Source organism: Daphnia pulicaria, chromosome 7 (genome assembly GCF_021234035.1).
Source record: "Daphnia pulicaria isolate SC F1-1A chromosome 7, SC_F0-13Bv2, whole genome shotgun sequence".
Classification (NCBI taxonomy): Eukaryota; Metazoa; Arthropoda; class Branchiopoda; order Diplostraca; family Daphniidae; genus Daphnia; species Daphnia pulicaria.
In genome coordinates this window covers 15,164,292-15,180,975 of record NC_060919.1, presented here as the reverse complement: position 1 = coordinate 15,180,975, position 16,684 = coordinate 15,164,292, and the positions used below count along the sequence as shown (strand labels likewise).

The 16,684-nt window shown below is 39.1% G+C and overlaps 4 protein-coding genes, 3 long non-coding RNA genes and 1 pseudogene across 13 annotated transcripts; 5 read left to right on the top strand and 3 right to left on the bottom strand.

The window, feature by feature from the left end:
* Positions 1-133: 133 nt before the first annotated feature.
* On the top strand, positions 134-2,431 carry LOC124350631. The gene is made up of 5 exons (XM_046801422.1): positions 134-463; positions 531-655; positions 719-882; positions 944-1,104; positions 1,164-2,431. Exons 2-5 carry the CDS (start codon positions 547-549, stop codon positions 2,230-2,232), a joined length of 1,503 nt encoding a protein of 500 aa, XP_046657378.1. The 5' UTR covers positions 134-463; positions 531-546; the 3' UTR covers positions 2,233-2,431.
* A 292-nt stretch (positions 2,432-2,723) lies between these two features.
* On the top strand, positions 2,724-5,991 carry LOC124350832 (annotated as a pseudogene).
* Positions 5,992-6,358: 367 nt separating this feature from the next.
* LOC124350905 lies at positions 6,359-6,950 on the top strand. Its single transcript, XR_006921264.1, has 4 exons — positions 6,359-6,475; positions 6,552-6,656; positions 6,737-6,851; positions 6,924-6,950. It is a non-coding gene; the product is annotated as an uncharacterized LOC124350905 (long non-coding RNA).
* A 13-nt stretch (positions 6,951-6,963) lies between these two features.
* Positions 6,964-8,201, top strand: LOC124350898. Its single transcript, XR_006921257.1, has 3 exons — positions 6,964-7,022; positions 7,087-7,350; positions 8,153-8,201. It is a non-coding gene; the product is annotated as an uncharacterized LOC124350898 (long non-coding RNA).
* A 795-nt stretch (positions 8,202-8,996) lies between these two features.
* LOC124350846 lies at positions 8,997-11,261 on the bottom strand. 2 transcript variants are annotated; one of them, XR_006921158.1, is made up of 7 exons: positions 11,073-11,261; positions 10,866-10,964; positions 10,634-10,802; positions 10,211-10,575; positions 10,018-10,146; positions 9,582-9,910; positions 8,997-9,512 (listed from the first exon to the last, which is right to left on the bottom strand). It is a non-coding gene; the product is annotated as an uncharacterized LOC124350846 (long non-coding RNA). The 2 variants fall into 2 exon arrangements; XR_006921157.1 differs by having other exon boundaries at positions 10,681-10,802; positions 11,073-11,260.
* A 182-nt stretch (positions 11,262-11,443) lies between these two features.
* Positions 11,444-12,274, bottom strand: LOC124350825. Of its 4 annotated transcripts, none has more exons than XR_006921127.1 (4): positions 11,920-11,953; positions 11,761-11,859; positions 11,659-11,693; positions 11,444-11,574 (listed from the first exon to the last, which is right to left on the bottom strand). XR_006921127.1 is itself a non-coding variant. In XM_046801660.1 (4 exons), the coding sequence occupies exons 1-4, from the start codon at positions 12,054-12,056 to the stop codon at positions 11,507-11,509; spliced, it is 324 nt and encodes a 107-aa protein (XP_046657616.1). In that variant the 5' UTR covers positions 12,057-12,274; the 3' UTR covers positions 11,444-11,506. The 4 variants fall into 4 exon arrangements, 3 of the variants coding, with proteins under 3 accessions (XP_046657616.1, XP_046657615.1, XP_046657617.1); XM_046801660.1 differs by having other exon boundaries at positions 11,659-11,711; positions 11,953-12,274; XM_046801659.1 differs by lacking the exon at positions 11,920-11,953 and adding an exon at positions 11,997-12,274 and having other exon boundaries at positions 11,659-11,711.
* A 215-nt stretch (positions 12,275-12,489) lies between these two features.
* Positions 12,490-16,512, bottom strand: LOC124350758 (neurotrophin 1-like). Of its 3 annotated transcripts, XM_046801589.1 has the most exons (5): positions 16,095-16,512; positions 15,876-15,988; positions 15,524-15,626; positions 13,274-13,483; positions 12,490-13,200 (listed from the first exon to the last, which is right to left on the bottom strand). In XM_046801589.1, the coding sequence occupies exons 3-5, from the start codon at positions 15,530-15,532 to the stop codon at positions 12,724-12,726; spliced, it is 696 nt and encodes a 231-aa protein (XP_046657545.1). In that variant the 5' UTR covers positions 15,533-15,626; positions 15,876-15,988; positions 16,095-16,512; the 3' UTR covers positions 12,490-12,723. The 3 variants fall into 3 exon arrangements, with proteins under 3 accessions (XP_046657545.1, XP_046657544.1, XP_046657543.1); XM_046801588.1 differs by having other exon boundaries at positions 15,876-16,512; XM_046801587.1 differs by lacking the exons at positions 15,524-15,626; positions 15,876-15,988; positions 16,095-16,512 and adding an exon at positions 13,614-13,750.
* Positions 14,034-14,998, top strand: LOC124350791 (protein spaetzle-like). Its single transcript, XM_046801620.1, has 2 exons — positions 14,034-14,216; positions 14,330-14,998. The coding sequence occupies exons 1-2, from the start codon at positions 14,199-14,201 to the stop codon at positions 14,924-14,926; spliced, it is 615 nt and encodes a 204-aa protein (XP_046657576.1). The 5' UTR covers positions 14,034-14,198; the 3' UTR covers positions 14,927-14,998.
* Positions 16,513-16,684: the final 172 nt, after the last annotated feature.

Sequence of the window (16,684 nt, the reverse complement as noted above, 5' to 3'; positions counted from 1 at the left end):
TGTTAACTGCATTTTCATTCCATTATTTAAAAGTCTAATTTCTTTCATTGGAAAACATTTAAACATGAAATGGTTTTTAGAATGCCAAAATGATGCTCATGGCTTTTGAAAAAGCCGCGTAATTTGTTTTCTTGATCAGAGGCACCTGGTTGAGAAATTTCAAATTACTTTGTCAAATCAAATTCAGTCGTCTGCTTCGTACACGCGTGGTTCCGCTCTCTCAGAACTCCCATTCTGAATTGCTAATAAAGAAAGGCGAAAATTTGAGAATTATATGTTCGTTAATAAGCCACACATCCAGTCGTTATTAAATATCTTAATCTTGAGATCTCTCTACAATTCACTGGGACACTAATTTAAAACGTTAAAGTTATTTCGACGTCCAAGTTGACTATCTCGGACTATTTCATTACAAACAGTGAAGGTGGCAATTTCGTTGCACATGTGTTATCCTTGAAAACTGGTAAGTTACCTATGGTTTCTAATCATGTATTAATTAAAACTTTATAGAGATTATCTTATTATAACAGATCATTCAAATCCAAGATGCCACAATTGATTGGAGTGAAGTCACTATACAAAACATGCCTTGATTTTGTCGTAAACAACATGGCTCTGTTGTGTGAGAAACCAACCAGTGATTTTGATCAGTTGCGTAAGTTGGCAACTTTTACTGATCTATCCATTAGAATTTTTATATTGTCGTATTTTGTAACAGCTAACAAGTTACTGGAGGAAATCATCAGTGGTCTTGGAACCAAAGGATGTTTGAAAAGATTTCTTGGTTTACTGGCTGTTCCTCATTTGGAGACCTTGAATCTGAAATGTTTGGGCAGTGCAGATGTTTTATCAATTGAGCTTGATAATTCAATGAGATGTGTAGTAAGAAATTTTACATTTACACTTCCTTTCAAATCAAAACACGACACTTTTTCTATTTCAGAACTTAAAACATCTGGCTATCCATCCCTCAATTGCTATTAGTGATGAATTCTTTACTTCTTTCATTCCTAAGCTTTCGAAATTACAAGTTCTGGACATTTCACATTCTGAAGTAGATGACAGCAGCTTGGAAGTAATAGGAACTTGCTGCACACATTTGAGGTAACAAGTTTGTTTGATGCCAAATTTGTAAAAAAAAATAATTATCGTTTCTTTCGTAGAGCACTACATTTTTATGAATGCAAGAAAATCACAGATATTGGGGTTAAAGGATTGTGTACTGGTGCAAAGCAAAATCTAGGAAGTGGAGTTGATGGATTGGGGCTGCACAAATCTCTTATAAAGTTGCGTTCGAGTGGTACGTTAATAACTTCCGTAGGAGTGCAGTTGATCTTAGAACACTTTCATAGTCTTCAAGTCTGGGATATGGCTACTGTTCAAACCTTTGCGAGAATTCACACAGAGTGTTTCTTGAACCAAAATTTGGAGATTCCAAAGTATTCTCTGATATCTTTAGAAATCGCTACCGCTTTTTATGACGTCTACATACCTAAAACTCTGGGATTTGTTGTGTCTCTGTGCCCGTCTGTGACCGAGGTGGAAATCAAAAGCTACTTAGGACTGACAGACAGTGATTTGCTTGATTTGTTGTCTCTTAAAAATCTCCGTAATTTTAAAATGAGTGGAGATTACCCTTCTATTGGTAAGGTCACGTTTGGTGGCGGTGTGACTCCAATTTTAAAAGCCTTTGGGAATTCATCACTGAAGAAACTTTCTCTGGCTTTTTTGCGTGATGTCAATATTCTGGTAATCACACAGCTTTGCCCAAACCTTCACTCCCTTGACCTTATCGATAATTTGAACTATTTCACCGCCAAACTTGTTGAAGAATGGGTTAAGACTGAACCGACTGAACCTCAAGTATTAAAGCAACTGGAAAAGTTGAGACTTTTTGGTAGTGGTATACCGCGCGAACACTTGATCTTGTTGTTGTCTTCGCCTTTATTAGTGGAAATAACGATTGGTAGATGTTCTACGCTCGACGACGATATTCTCCAAAAGGTCGCTAGAATTCAAAAATTCAATAATCTTGAAAAGTTAGTCGTTATGTTATGCGACAATGTGACCGAGAAAGGAATTGATATTTTCATGAATACTCAAAACCCTCTTAAAGATATCTTGATCGATCGGTGTGATGAAATATCGAAGAGTAATGCAGAGTGTTGGGAAAGGCAAGCTAAAAAAAACAATTGGCAATTACTCATCGATTATTATTCGAGTTATTATTAGTAAAATTAATCTTGGTGTTGGAGACTTTGTCTTATTTTGTTCCCTTAAATTTCCCTTGTGATCGGTCGTGAAGCTTCGTAAACTATGTCACATTGTCTTTCATTCCTCTCATGTAGGGATTATGCCCAAAGGACAGTGCCAAATTTCCATTTTTTGTCTGTTGTAGTCCTACTACCCACTAATAAAGTTTGAAAATAGATTTCCACCAATAGTTTTTTTCCTCATCACTTGACTTATTCTATCTTCTGAATATCCTGGAATACCTTATCGACGTTATCATATGTAATCACACGATTAAAATTGCGTAGTTAACTCTTTGTTCTTGATTGAGCCATCCAGAAGTGGCCAAGTAGGTGCGACCTCATGCTGGATATCCATGAATTAAAGACGACGTCCAGAGTATACAAATCAAATCTTATTTTTGTTGTGTTAATTCCCATTTATTCTGATTTATTTATTGATGGTGGTGCCAACACAATTCTGTCATCATCACTTTATTGGTCAACACATGGTAAAAATGCTTTCCCGCATCCATTTATCGCAGGACAAACCCCTTCCTTGAACTGTACTGTACGAATTTGATCATTTTGATTTCTAAAAAAACCGCTAAATCTTATTTTTCTAGGCACTCAGCCACCTAGTAGAGGATTTCCGTACTGCTTTTTGAAATCTCGTTTTATCTGTCGTGATGTCGTCTGCTTCATTCGTCTCGTGGTCGCAGACGCAGAGTGGCAGAAACGATTTTTGTTTTTACTTTTGGACGAAGTTACTCATGGGAATCCGTCATCCTGCCATGATCCCATTATTTCAAGCATGGCAGACAATAAAGATCCTTTGGTTTACGAAGATGAGGAGGCGACGGAACAAGTAGCCACTGAAGGAAGTGGAGATGCTCCATCAAAGGAGGAAGTTAAAGGCATATCCATTCATAGCTCTGGTTTTCAAGATATTGAGTTCAAGCCGGAAATTTTGATAGCTATCGTTGACTGTGGCTTTGAACATCTTTCTGAAGGTACTGTTTTTTATTTCATTTTTACAAGTACCCTTGCATTGTTCATTACTAGCAATTTCTTTTTTTTTTTCAACAATCTTTAACATAAAATTATAGTAGTAATGCTAAATGCTCTAACCTGGGGCATATTTCTGTACCGTGCCGACATGTGGTCTTGAGCTAGAGAAAGAGAGAACTCACTTGCTTGACTTGACTTTTTACTTGATGGCAATTTGTTCTTGAGCTCCAGACTTGTTATATGTTTGTTTTTGGGTTAAGATATTCTTCTTAGAAATCTAACTCAACTCTTTAATGTCTTACAGTTCAGCGTGAGTGTCTTCCTCAGGCTGTTTTGGGAATGGATGTGTTGTGTCGAGCCAAATCTGGAACGGGTAAGACTACTGTTTTTGTATTGGCAACTCTCCAATAATTGAAGACGGTGGAAAACCAGGTTTATGTTGTTTGCCATTCTCGAGAGCTAGCTATCCAGATCTACAATGCATATGAATGTTTGTCCAAGCACATGACTACCAAGGTAAAGAACTTGTTAAAAAGTACATGAATTCTGTTAAATATTACTTGAATTGAAATTATTTTAGGTTGGTGTATTCGTTGGTGGTGTGAATATTCGCAAAGATGAGGAAGCTTTGAAAACAAATTGCCCTCACATTGTGGTTGGAACCCCTGGTCGTTTAACAACGTTGCTCCGCACGAAGAGACTAAACCTCTGCACACTTAAGCACTTTGTTCTCGACGAATGCGACAAAATGCTTCAAGATACATGTAAAGCGTTTCACTAATGTGTTATTTAATCAGCTTGAAATGTAGTATTAATTCATATTTTTTCATCAAGACATGCTTCGAGATGTACAGGAGATTTTCAGCAACACACCTCGTGAAAAACAAGTGATGATGTTCAGCGCCACGCTGAGCAAGGAGATCCGTCCTGTCTGCCAAAAGTTTATGACTTTATGCAAGATGTAATAAGCCCTTTCACACTCCGGTCAATAAAGCAACACGACCACCACATGAGCATCTAAAACATTTTGCTGGAGGGAGCCGAGGGTTGATTTTTGCTCTTATTCCTCCCCAATTCTCCAAACAACCTTGCATGTAGCGCCTCTTGTGTTTAACAAAATTTGATCTTGGATGCAGCCAACCGAAGTGGACGTTGACGACGACGAGTCCAAACTCACTCTTCGCGGTCTCCAGCAGCACTACGTCAAACTAAAGGACGACGAGAAGAACGGAAAATTATTCGAACTACTCGGCGTACTTGAGTTTAACCAGGTTAGCTGAACTTATTGTATTCGAGTGTTGCCGCAAATGATTCACCATTTCCCACGGATAGGTCGTTATCTTCGTGAGATCCATTGTGCGTTTCATGGCGCTCTGCGAGTCGCTAGGCGAGCAAAACTTGCCTGCCATCGCCATTCACTTAAGCATGACTGAGGCAGAACGTCTGTCGCGCTACCAACAGTTCAACGACTCCAAAAAGGGGTATACTAGTTTAGATGAAAATCACTTGTATTTTAGTTTTCATTTTCTATTTCTCTTTTTTTATTATCAGCTAATTTTGGTAGCTACACATTGAGTCGGTCGTGGCATGACCATTGAACTTGTCAATATCGTTTTCAACTACGACATGCCTGAAAACTCAGACAGGTACCTGGATCGTGTCGCTTACGCTGGTCGTTTTGGAACTCAAGTAAGCTCATTTTCCTCTGATTGTCTTTTCACTATTTTAATTTGATTGTTAAATAGGGTTTGGGAATCACATTTGTAACTGATGAAAAGGACGTTAAAGTTTTAAATGACGTTCAAGAACGTTTCGACGTTAGCATCACACCTTTGTCACATGAGATTGATTTGTCATCCCACACTAAAATCTGTCAATAAACGTTTGACATGGGTATGGAGAGATATGCGATTTAAGAGAGAGATGCTATTTAAAACGTTTCTTCTTTCTAACGCTAGAAAGCTTACCTTTGCATAATCTGTTTCAGATATTTTTATTCACTTTTGTCTCGTACTGAAATTTTACTTTGTAATTGTTTTTACTCAGTTGTTTTCAAATATTTTTAAATTGTTACGCGTCCAGCACTAATTCTACGAAAACAGCATTCTTTTGGTAGGCCCATATAACCAACCCGGCATCTGAACAATGAGAAAACGCAAACCATTTTTTTTAAAGACCGCTTTGTGGAATTCTCATTTTTGCCGTCTGCTTCGATTCGGAAGGGATCTGCCTGTGATAATTCCTTCTCAGCTCTCTTCTTCGTAAATGGTGAATTATTGAAAAACAACTTCGATTCGATTTTCCGGTCATGTTTTTCAGCGATTACGTCGAGCAGTTTTACTAGTAAATGCTAGATTGCTTATTTGTTGTCCTCTAACTCGTCGACACTTTAAAAATGCTTTTCCGCATTCATTTATATCAGGACGAACCCCTTGCTTGAACTATTTGAATTTGAAAGTATCATTTTGATTTTTGAAAAAGCCGCCAATCTCGTTTTAGCTGTTGTCTGTTTCATTCGTCTCGTGGTCGTGATTCGTGAACACGTGACGTGGAATGATGGAATCGTTTATGTCTTCTGAATTGGTATTCTATTTTCTAGCATCTTTCATCCTACATTTTAAATTTGAAAATGTGCCGACGTTTTAGATTTTTTTATTTTTGTACAAGTTCAGTTTTTGTTTAAACTTTCAATATCGTAAAATTCGTAAATCAGCGTGGTCGGAAAATTTGCATAAAAGTAGCAAGTGAGCTTTGTTCTTTGTACATTTCTAAGGATTGAATGCTAGGTTACAGCAAACAAATATGGACTTTTCATGTTTTGTGATTATCTTAAGATCAGTCCTTCAAAAGCCTAATATTGAGTTTTGAAACGTGTCAAATAGATGGCGTGTTGATTGTGTCAGCTATGGAATGGCGGTTTGCTGTCAAAAGTTAAGCTACTATCCTTTCTTCGTAAAATTACCAACAAATTCATAGGTAAATTCGAGTGATTTCGTCTCTAACTTGTCGGTGATGTGTTCTTTTCCGTGTGCCGTGTGCATCTTGACCTAGTTTCCTTATTTTTATACTGTTCCAACTAATTTCTCCTAATTCTAGATGCATACTGTCAGTCATTCCAACAAGACAACAAGTCCACTCTATCATTTTCCATCCATTAGACCCTCATGTAGTCAAAAGCAAAAAACTCATGTTTGAAGCCCACATGTAGTGGAAAACAAATGTGCCGAGATAAGGTATTTCCCCATTACTTACAGATCATTATAATTCAGAGTTTCTTATAACATAGGTATCCTTGCTCTAAAACCATAGGATCTTTTCTGAATCTTGCAATTTTGATGGCATACCATACAACAGCATGTTTGTTATTATGGATGTTCTTATTTCAGTTTAGAAGGCAACCCAGCTAAAAGATAGGTACAGTTTAATCTCTCATTAGTAGATTGATGTCTATTTGTAAATAACACAGAAAATTCCCTTGTCCGATTGCTACTTAGAGTTTCAGATACATGAAGTGTGTGAAGTGAATAACCTGCCATGTGTATGCACATGTACCAGATCTGCTTAATGAAAGTCAAATGCCATACTAAATTCATCACCCATATGATAAAAGTAAGCATCAATACCACCTATCACCAAGCTATAAGTTACAATAAGCCTTCATGACACTTTCTTGAACATCAGGAAATTTATCTCAACATGTGGAGTAATGCTGTTGGTTGCAGTGAGTTCCATTTTTACGGTTTTTTCATCATGAACATTTCAGTGTGCTTCTTAGATAAGGTAAAGATTGACATGCTTTTTTCTTTGTTATATTTTTATTAATGTAAAACATTTTATTTTACAGAGCAGTCAGTTTCTTTATGGAATCGTGTGGTCCTGGCACGGTGATTCTTGTGCCAATGCTGACCTTTGTCCATGACGGAAGAGGGACTTCCATCAACGTTCTTCTCCATCCTTATCTTCGCGACGCACGCTCATCTAGCTTCACTGCTTCTAAACACAATTGGTTTTACTTCACTGGCGACTTGGTGAGTTTCTGGATCACTTCAGTGATCGCTTCCGTCCGCTGTTACACACCTGAAGTCCCTCACCACGGGATTATGGCCAGGTACCGGACAATTGACTTATTTTCGTAGATTACTTACTAGTTATCCTATTGCGTAAAACTCTGTCTGTGTAGTAATTCCAAAATCAGGCCCTTCTTGCGCGTAAAAGAAGTGTAGTGTGTTACGTAGACGTTTCTTATTTCTAACGCTAGATGGCTTTCGATAATTTTTCAGCTGTCAAAACAGTCAGTTTCAGTTACTTTGAAAATCTCTAAACATTTATCGGCAGCTGTTGTGTGGAAATTATTTAGTGGAAACTAACGATAACTATCCCTCCAACAAAGCTCACTTGTTAGATTTTGGATAATGAGATTTTTTTTCTACTTCCGGTTTGCTCATTTCAGTCAGTAGTTAAGTAAATATTCATTCGAGGAGCAAAAGAACCACATATGCGTGATCCTCGTCAAATTTGTGGTAAAGTTCATGTTATCTTTTTTACGTACGCGTACTTCCGGTTTTGAAAATTTTCCTGAACTATAGTTCAGGAAAATTCTCGATTTCGGCCAAATTTTGGATTTCGTTTAAATCACACCTAATCGACCCCAAATTTTATGGAGATCACGAATATGTGGTTTAATTTGATGACAGCTCAATGGTTGAAGAGCTGTGGTTACTTCCGGTATACTTCCGGTATTTTTTCAAAAAAATAGCAAGTGAGCTTTGTTCAGTTTACATTTCTCAATATTGCAAGTTTGATTTTAAGTTAAAAAAATTGTATCTTTAAATCTTTGAGCTTAAAAACCTGACTTGTTTCTATCTGTTATTGGCATGTCACTAAATAAGAATTGTTTTGTCTTTATTCAGGTAATGCAGAGGAAACCTCGAGAAGATGGACACCAAAACGCCGCTGGTATCTCCAAAATGTCAGCGCGGATCATCATTTGTTGTTGGTAATATGTTTGTGCCAGTGTTAGTTAACCCGTTGGCTGCCACGCCTTTGTTCTCCCCTAGCTCCTTAGCACGGGCCGCGCTGTTCGGTCTCGTGGTTTACAAGCCGCGGGTTCGGAGAGTCGCCAAGCCCAAAATTTGCCGCAAGGCGCCTGTTTCAGGCAATGCACCCCCTCTCCCCCCTTGTCGATACGGTGATGGGTCTTCTCCTGTCACCGTGTCAGCCCGGACTTGTCAGCAATGGCAAGTCCCACTTGGTCATGGATCCTTCAGACGTGGCGCGTAGATTAGTAGAGAGCAACTTACGGGTTGTATGGCGTGGCAGCCAATGGGTATAATTGTATGTATGTATGTATTGTATGTGACTGTAAAATGTGGTGGAATTGTGGGTGGAGGTGGGACAATATAACACAATTCTAAAAGTTTTGTGTTCATTGTTTCTTGATTTATACCAAGTCTTGTTAAGGAATTGTATCAATAATTTTCTTAACTTCAAAGTCTTTCTTTATACAAACATCAGTCATTTGCTTATCACTTGTAAGATTTGAAAAAATCAACAGTTACAAGTTTCTTTCGCAACTAACCATTGAAACATCATCGCCGAACCACAAGAACATGTCCGAATGCTACTAATACGGTATTCTCCTCTATAACATTGAACAATTGACAACTCGGCATACAGGCCTTAGAAACCCAACATCAATAGATACCTGTCGCAATGTTGAAAGGCTTGAAGTTACTGACAAAAGTCTTAAAAGAATTACCCGCATTAAAACTTTTATTTCCTCATTAAAGATCAACGATTAATTCCCAGTGACCATTGGCCATGGAAATAACCGACAAATATAAATAATCTGAAGTAGAAATTTCGGCTCTATTATTTAGGAAATTCCTTGTAGATAATTGCGGAATCGTAGTTTATGGTGTTCGGCTGCCTAAGTGATGTAGTAACTCGGGCCAGAGTACTGCTTTCGGACCTTCGGTTTAGCAGGTGGCGGTAGCGTAAGTAGTGGTAGTGGTAGTGTATGCTCCGATGCCTTGTTGGTGTAGTACTTTGGAGCATCAATGTGGTTGTTTAAAGCAGCGAAGGTTGTAGTGTAGTAAACTGAAGCCTCGGTTTAACGTGTAGTACTCCGGTGCCTGCGTGGTGTAGTACTCCGGTGCCTGCGTGGTGTAGTACTCCGGTGCCTGCGTGGTGTAAACTGGGGCAACGTAGGGGGTAGTGCAGTACTTGAGAACTTCGATGATGTAACAAGTTAGATCCTCGGAATAGTAGCTGGCAAGAGAATAGTACATAGGAGCATTATTATAGTTAGCTGGAGCATCGTAAGTTGAATTTTAATACTCAGAAGCCTTCGTGGCGTAGTACTTGAAGGCCTTCGTATAGTAAAAAAGTGTTGACGTTATTATTTAGGAAGGAGGCGGCGTGGTGAAGGTAGCGAAGCTTGGGGAAGAAAAATACTTCGGAGCTTCTGCGAATAGCCCGGACCAACATAAACTTTGGTGTAATAATCTGAAGCCTTGGTGGTGTAGCACTTAGGGGCCTCAGTGTAGTGACCGGTTGTTGCGTATGTTGTTATTCATGCCCGCCATACCCAGGAGAAATCGGCACACCAGTGGTCGACCCAGCCATCAACGATACAACAACCAACAGCAGCACGCCACCATAGTTAACTAGACAATTTGTAAATTCAAACATTAATAGTCAATCATGGTACTGGCATATTAACAAATAGAAACAAAAGTTGAGTTGATTTACAACTCTATAGAAAATGTTTTACCTTTATTTAACACTTTAACGCCACGAAGAATGAAGTTGATGACAAATAGTGCACGGCAGATCCTGTTGCTGTAACGGAAATGCTCACTCGGCTGCTGAATTCTTTCACCTTTTCTCTCCTTTCATACGACTAGACAGTAAATAATGTGTATTAGTAGTTGGCATATTAAAACTCCACGCAACAGAATATTTACCCATGATATGTAGTAGTGCAGTACTCCGGTGCCTTGGTGGTGCAGTACACCGGTGCCGTGGTGGTGCAGTACCTCGGAGCATCGGTGTAGTATCGAACCTCTGGTAGTGTAGCTCGGGGAAGAATAATACTTCGGGGCTTCGGTGTAGTAGCTCAGACAGCATAAGTTGTGGTACAATAATGTGGAGCCTTGGTGGTGTAGTACTTGGGGGCCTTGGTGTAGCAACTGGTCGTGTCGTATGTTGTGTAGTAAGGTGGCGGCGTTGCGATTTGTTATCCGCCATACCCAGGAGACATTGGTACACCATGGCTGAACCAGCCGTCAACTATACAACACCCAACAGCAGCAGGCGACGCCAAAGTTTACTAGACAATTAATTTGAACATTAATATGAAATTATAACTGGCAATCTGGCATGTTAACAAATATAATACGAAAGTTGATTCACAACTCCAGGTAAAAATGTTTACCCATGATTTAAAACTAGCAATTCGACGAAGAATGCAGTTGGTGTAGAATAGTGCACTGCATTTGCTGCTCCCATGTCGGAGATACGAATGAATTCTACCGCCTTTTCTCTCCCTTTAAACGACTAGACAATAGATAATTTAGTTATCAATAACTGGAATATTTAAAACTCCAACAGAATATCTACCCATGATTGAAACTGGTAAAGCGACGAAGAATGCAGTTGGTGATGAATGGCGCACTGCAACTCTTGCATATTTCGCCTTTTCTTTCTCCTTAAATACAACTAGACAATAAATAAAAATAATTAAAAATCAATATGCAACAAAAACTGGCATATTGACACAGAGAAAAAAACATAGAAATCGATACATAACAACAACAGACAATTTACCCATGATTAAGAACTGATGATGGCAGATATAGCTGAGAGCTGATGGCAAAAGTACACTGCAGTTGTTGCCGTGTCGGACATGCTCACACGACTGTTCCCTGTATCGACTTTTCTCTCGCCTTTTATACGACTTTTTCTCACCCCTCCTCTTAAGCCTTGCGGTTATTTTACCTTCTTGATAATGATGCGAAAGGTCCCGTTCTCACCCAACCTCTACACCACTGCATGAAAGGTTTTACGTAATGATCTCCATGACCTTCGATTGAAATGCAAACTGGCCTTTCCTTCTGCAGGTGACGTTGCTGGGGATGGGTCTACAAAAACCAATATCAAAATGAATACCAAATAGCTTACCCTTCCGGTTATTGTACCTGCTTGATAATGTTGAAACGCGTGTCGTTCTCACCCAACCTCTAAACCACCACATGCCAGTTTTACGTAATGTTTCTCGTGACCTTCAAGCGTTCGTAAGGACAAACTGGCCAACCTGTTTGCAGGTTGACTTGCATGCAAAAAAAACTAAACGAAAATATGCAAAAAATGTAACGAATCTAAATCTCCTCACATATGTTGACTGCAAAGTTACCTCGAGTATAAGTGAGGATTCCCCAGAGTCCAGAGCTATTATTCCAATCCAAACTGATATCAAGACGTGAGAGAAATGGATAAAGCTAGTTTTGGTTATTACCTGTATCCTTTCGATGACACATCCAGTAGAATAAAATGATTTTGAACAAAATAGTTGACGGTAGGCTGCACGACGGCCACAACCCTTTCACGTTTCCTCCTGTAAGTTGATGAGAAACATTAAGGTTATCCAACATGCACACGGAAAAGAACACATCACCGACAAGTTAGAGACGAAATCACTCGAATTTACCGATGAATTTGTTGGTAATTTTCGAAGAAAGGATAGTAGCTTAACTTTTGACAGCAAACCGCCATTCCATAACTGACACAATCAACACGCCATCTATTTGACATGTCTCAAAACTCAGTATTTTAAATTTTGAAGGACTGATCTTAAGATAATAAAAAAACATGAAAAGTCCATATTTTTTTGCTATAACCTAGCATTCAATCCTTAGAAATGTACAAAGAACAAAGCTCACTTGCTACTTTTATGCAAATTTTCCGGAAGTATTCCGGAAGTAAGCCATAGCACCTTAACCATTGAGCTGCCGTCAAAATAAAACAAATATTCGTGAAATTTAAACGAAATCCAGAATTTGCTCTTTTGATGTTTTAAAATTCCATACGGTATGTCAGTGGGTCAACAATGGAGTGAAAACAATTTCGAAGAACTAAATCATTTGTCTCTCCATCTAACTCTGGAACACATTGGCAAAAACTTGGCTACCTACTTCTTTCAATTCAATTTCAAATATAAAATATTTAAAAACTTTTCTTTAGAGGAGGCAAAACCTATCCAGTTTTATTCTGAAATTCCTCAGTATGATTTGGTAACAATATTTTTCAGATTTCACAATTTCAAACCAAATGAAATACAAGAGCAGAATTTCAAATTGATAGATTCAAGTTATGTTATTTTAAGACAAGTGTTAGTTAAGTTATCATCGTAAGGTCCACATTGAAAGTTTTAAATTAAATGAACATCACGATGGAATTTCATTTGGAAAAATTAATTTATTCAGTGCAGTTTACCGGGAATGTGGCAAGAGCAGGCCGATGGCAACTTGTAGATGTCGATGAAGATTCCCTTCTGGGGATCGCAAGGATCGAAGGAAAGCATCCGCTGGTAAACATATTTTTGCAGACATTTGCTGCCAAAACAAGGGGCCAAGGTGCGACAAGTTGCACCGGGGAACAAACAAGTTTCGACGCGTTGAGTCTGGGTGTATCCGGGCCAGGCGTTTTCTTGGACGATGACCCGCCATTCTCCATCGACATTCACTGCTCGGAGTGGGCGAGCATAAACGACGTCGCTAGGGCAGATGTATCCCTCGTCACCAGACCAGTGGCCCTTCTCGAAGAATTTCCCTTTGTAGTTGGAGTAGTCGAAGTGCGCCTCAGCCAAAGAGGTCAGTCCATCGACCAAATTATCGGCCGACTGATCGGCAACATCGGCGTATTTCTTCAGCACCAACGAGTCGTAATCGATGGCGTACTGAGTCGAAATCAATAAGGCAAAAGTAAATAAAACAGTTTGAGAGGTGAGTCAAAGTGAGAATTAAACTTACCTTGACTTCTTTCTCTGGGTATTCGGTGTCTTTCAGACAAAAAGTTTCAGTGCCGGTTTTGGCGCAGGTTGGTGCCTTTCGCGGGTTGCAGTAATTGTTGTACTTCTGGCCATAAGCTGCTGGATAGGCTGATTTGGGATATTGTTGGGGCTCAGCAGCTGCCTCCGGATCGGCAAGCACTCCAGCAAGCAAGATGGCACTGATGCATAACTGTAAATATTTAAAAATTGTGAAATTAGGATGACGTTTAAAGAGGTTGATCAACATTCGATTACAGAATAAATGAATCCCAAATGAAATAATTACTATTATTGCTTTTTGCGATAAAACTATAACTTACTACAACAATTTTCATTTCAATTGTGCTTTTCGTGAACGCAACTGTGTGAATTAAAAAGCTGTACTGTTGAGTGTCAGTTGTAAACTGATGCAGATTAGTCAAAGGACGAGGGTTTTTTATATGTCTCCACCAATTCAGTGAAAAATGCCCTCAATTGCATTCAGACGGTCGAGTTTACTTAATTTCAGTTTCACTCGTGGTAAACCTATTCTCACCTGAACGAACTCACTTTCCTTTATGTTTCCAATGGAAGCTGCAATTGTCATTGAAAGCAACTCAATTACCACAACAACTCTACAACTAGTTGATTTCCCGCCAAAGTTATTACCACACTGAATAATTTGAATTACTCCATCAACATTGCATAAGGGAACATTTAAATTGGTTTAGGTAAATTGCGGTTCACCTCATTTCTACCTACGGTGCGTAAATAGAGATGGTCAGCCAATCAGAACGGAAAGGGTGCAACATACGCAGCAATGAAGACAAAATTTGTATAAAAAGTTTGCCTGGTTTGTTTTTTGAATCAGTCGTGTTCTGAGCAGATAACTGATACAAATAAAATATTTAACACTGACTAACAGAATGTCCATCAAATTGACTGTAAGTTGTTTGGTTTTGGTTTCTGATTGTTTTTAATCGAGAAATATTATTCGGGTGTTAATGTTTTCTGAAAAATAGCGCCTACGAATGATTAATCTTTTTTTAAAACCCAGATTATTGCTTCGCTGATGGTGATTGGCGTTTTCTCCGATCCTGAGCCCAGTCACTATAAAGCTCCTCCTCCCTACGGTGCCCAGCCAAAGTACGTCGAGATTCCGCACTGCGCCAAAAACACGACCAAGTCCTGGTGCCTGGAAGACTCTGAATATCCCCAACACGAAGTGCAACAAGCCCTGGACCAACATTACCAAGCCGTCGTGGCTTTCTACAAGGACAAACTGGCCAACACTGAGAATTCAGTCGACGGACTGGACAAGTTGAACGACGAGGTTTACCTTTGCCCGAGTTCCACCGATTACGTCCGTCCTTTCCGGGCCATCAACGTCGACGGCAAGTGGCGGACCATCGTCAATGGCGTCGAGTCTTACGGCATCAAGTACACGCAAACTGCTCGAATTGAAGAATGCGACGTGGTCGTGGGAACCACTTGCCCCTTGGTCCCATCCTGCTACGAGTCCAAATGCGTCCAGAAAAATATTTTCCATCGCTTCTTGGTCTACAACCCAAAAGACTACACCTTCCCTTTCGCCATTGAAAAATTCAAGTTGCCAGGATCGTGCGGATGCGTCGTTGGAGCTTTTCATCTTTAAAGTTTAAATTATGACTACATAAATAACACAATAAATAAAATGGATATTAGCGACATAATTTGGATTCCAAATCACTTTTTTTACGGCGTTGTGGAAAAATGCAAGGCCTTAATAGTTTAGACGTAAGAGATATTGATCAAGTAATAAATAAGGTTCTATGGTAAAGATTTGAATCGAATATATATTACGAGAATGCCTGATGAGAATCTGGCAATAGAAACTGCAGTTTCTTCAAGTACAGATTATAAAACCGTCAAATTACTATCCTGGTACTGTTGATGATGTAAAAACAAGTAGAAATGCTAGCAATACGACAGTAGCTTTATATGATAACAACGAATATCAATAGTCATCCTGGTGATCAACAGAGCTCATTCTTCATTAAGCCTTACAAAAATGGGCGGTAAAAACCACAGGTGCACAGAAGAAAAAAAGCACTGCTTTTGTTATTTCAGGCGTGGAACCCACAATTGTTTCATGATTTTTTGTCATTATACGTAGCATAAGATTTAATGAGCACTACGTCATTCGGACGAAAGGTCAAAAGTTGACAACTGATAGAGAGATATGGTAGGTAACTAACGAATTGTTGCATACCTTATACATGTTAAAGTTTCCCCAAAGGTGAAATGGTGACCAATGGGCTGCAAGTAGCCTTCATCCTTTGATGGAATCTTCAAGGAACCAATGGTATTAAGCACTGCAAGCAAAACAAAAAAAAATGCATGTTAGTTGAAAGTAAAAAACAAGTAAACTGCTCTACAACATTTTCTTTGTGTTATTTTTGATTCATCCATTATACAACTTTCTTAACCACTAACATGGCCCAGAATTTGTTCTTTTCTGTTGTAAGCTTACAGGCATTAGCTAAAGGATACAAGGTGAAAGCGGTGAAACAAAGAAATCTCTCTAGTGGAATTAACAAATTGGCTTGAGTAAATTATTATACCACATTGAGTAGATCACATCACAGGCACATGGAGCTTTTGGTGGTTTCGAGAAAGGCATTCATCCAGAGCCTTTAGGAACGGGATATAAATCCACAGATTTATGGGTAAAGACCTAAAATTACAAGACATTAGTCTCGGTAAGTATCCATGCCTAATGCCAAGGCCAACAGTAACACCAGACATCAGTATTTATAGATGGTGAATCATTAAAGACAAACATGTACAAATATGTGCAGGGCCAGAGATCTAGTTGCCGAAAAAAGTTGCAGCTGCCCTCAGCCCTTTCACTCTACTGACAGCCGCTTCTTTTTTACCTGTCGAAAAAAGTGTTAACAAGGTCTCGTCGTAATAAAATAACCATATAAAAAATATAGGCGATTTCTTTGGTCGAACTTTCTCCTTCGAGTATTCGACTGGGGAGCATTGTTCACGTGGTCTGTCAAGTCCTTAAGAATTTTATACGACGGGCCATTATCATTTGTACGACACGAACAAATTCAACTCGCATATGGTCAGCAAAAACGATAAGATCTCTGCTGGTCAGCTTTAGTCACGAACGCCTATTAAACAATGAACGACGAGATCTTATTCACACGTGTTGAGTCACTACAACAAAGCAGCAGACGATCCTTGGAAAATGTAAAATGGCCGACACTTGAAACTCGGCAACATTGCCCAACAAATTTGAAATCTTAAGTAGCACTTTCTGAACACTTGTTTTTTATCAGTGCATTCATTTCGACTTATCGAAATCATTTTTTTCATGCACTCCTAGCTTCAGACCACATCGGGCGAGCCAAATAAAAAT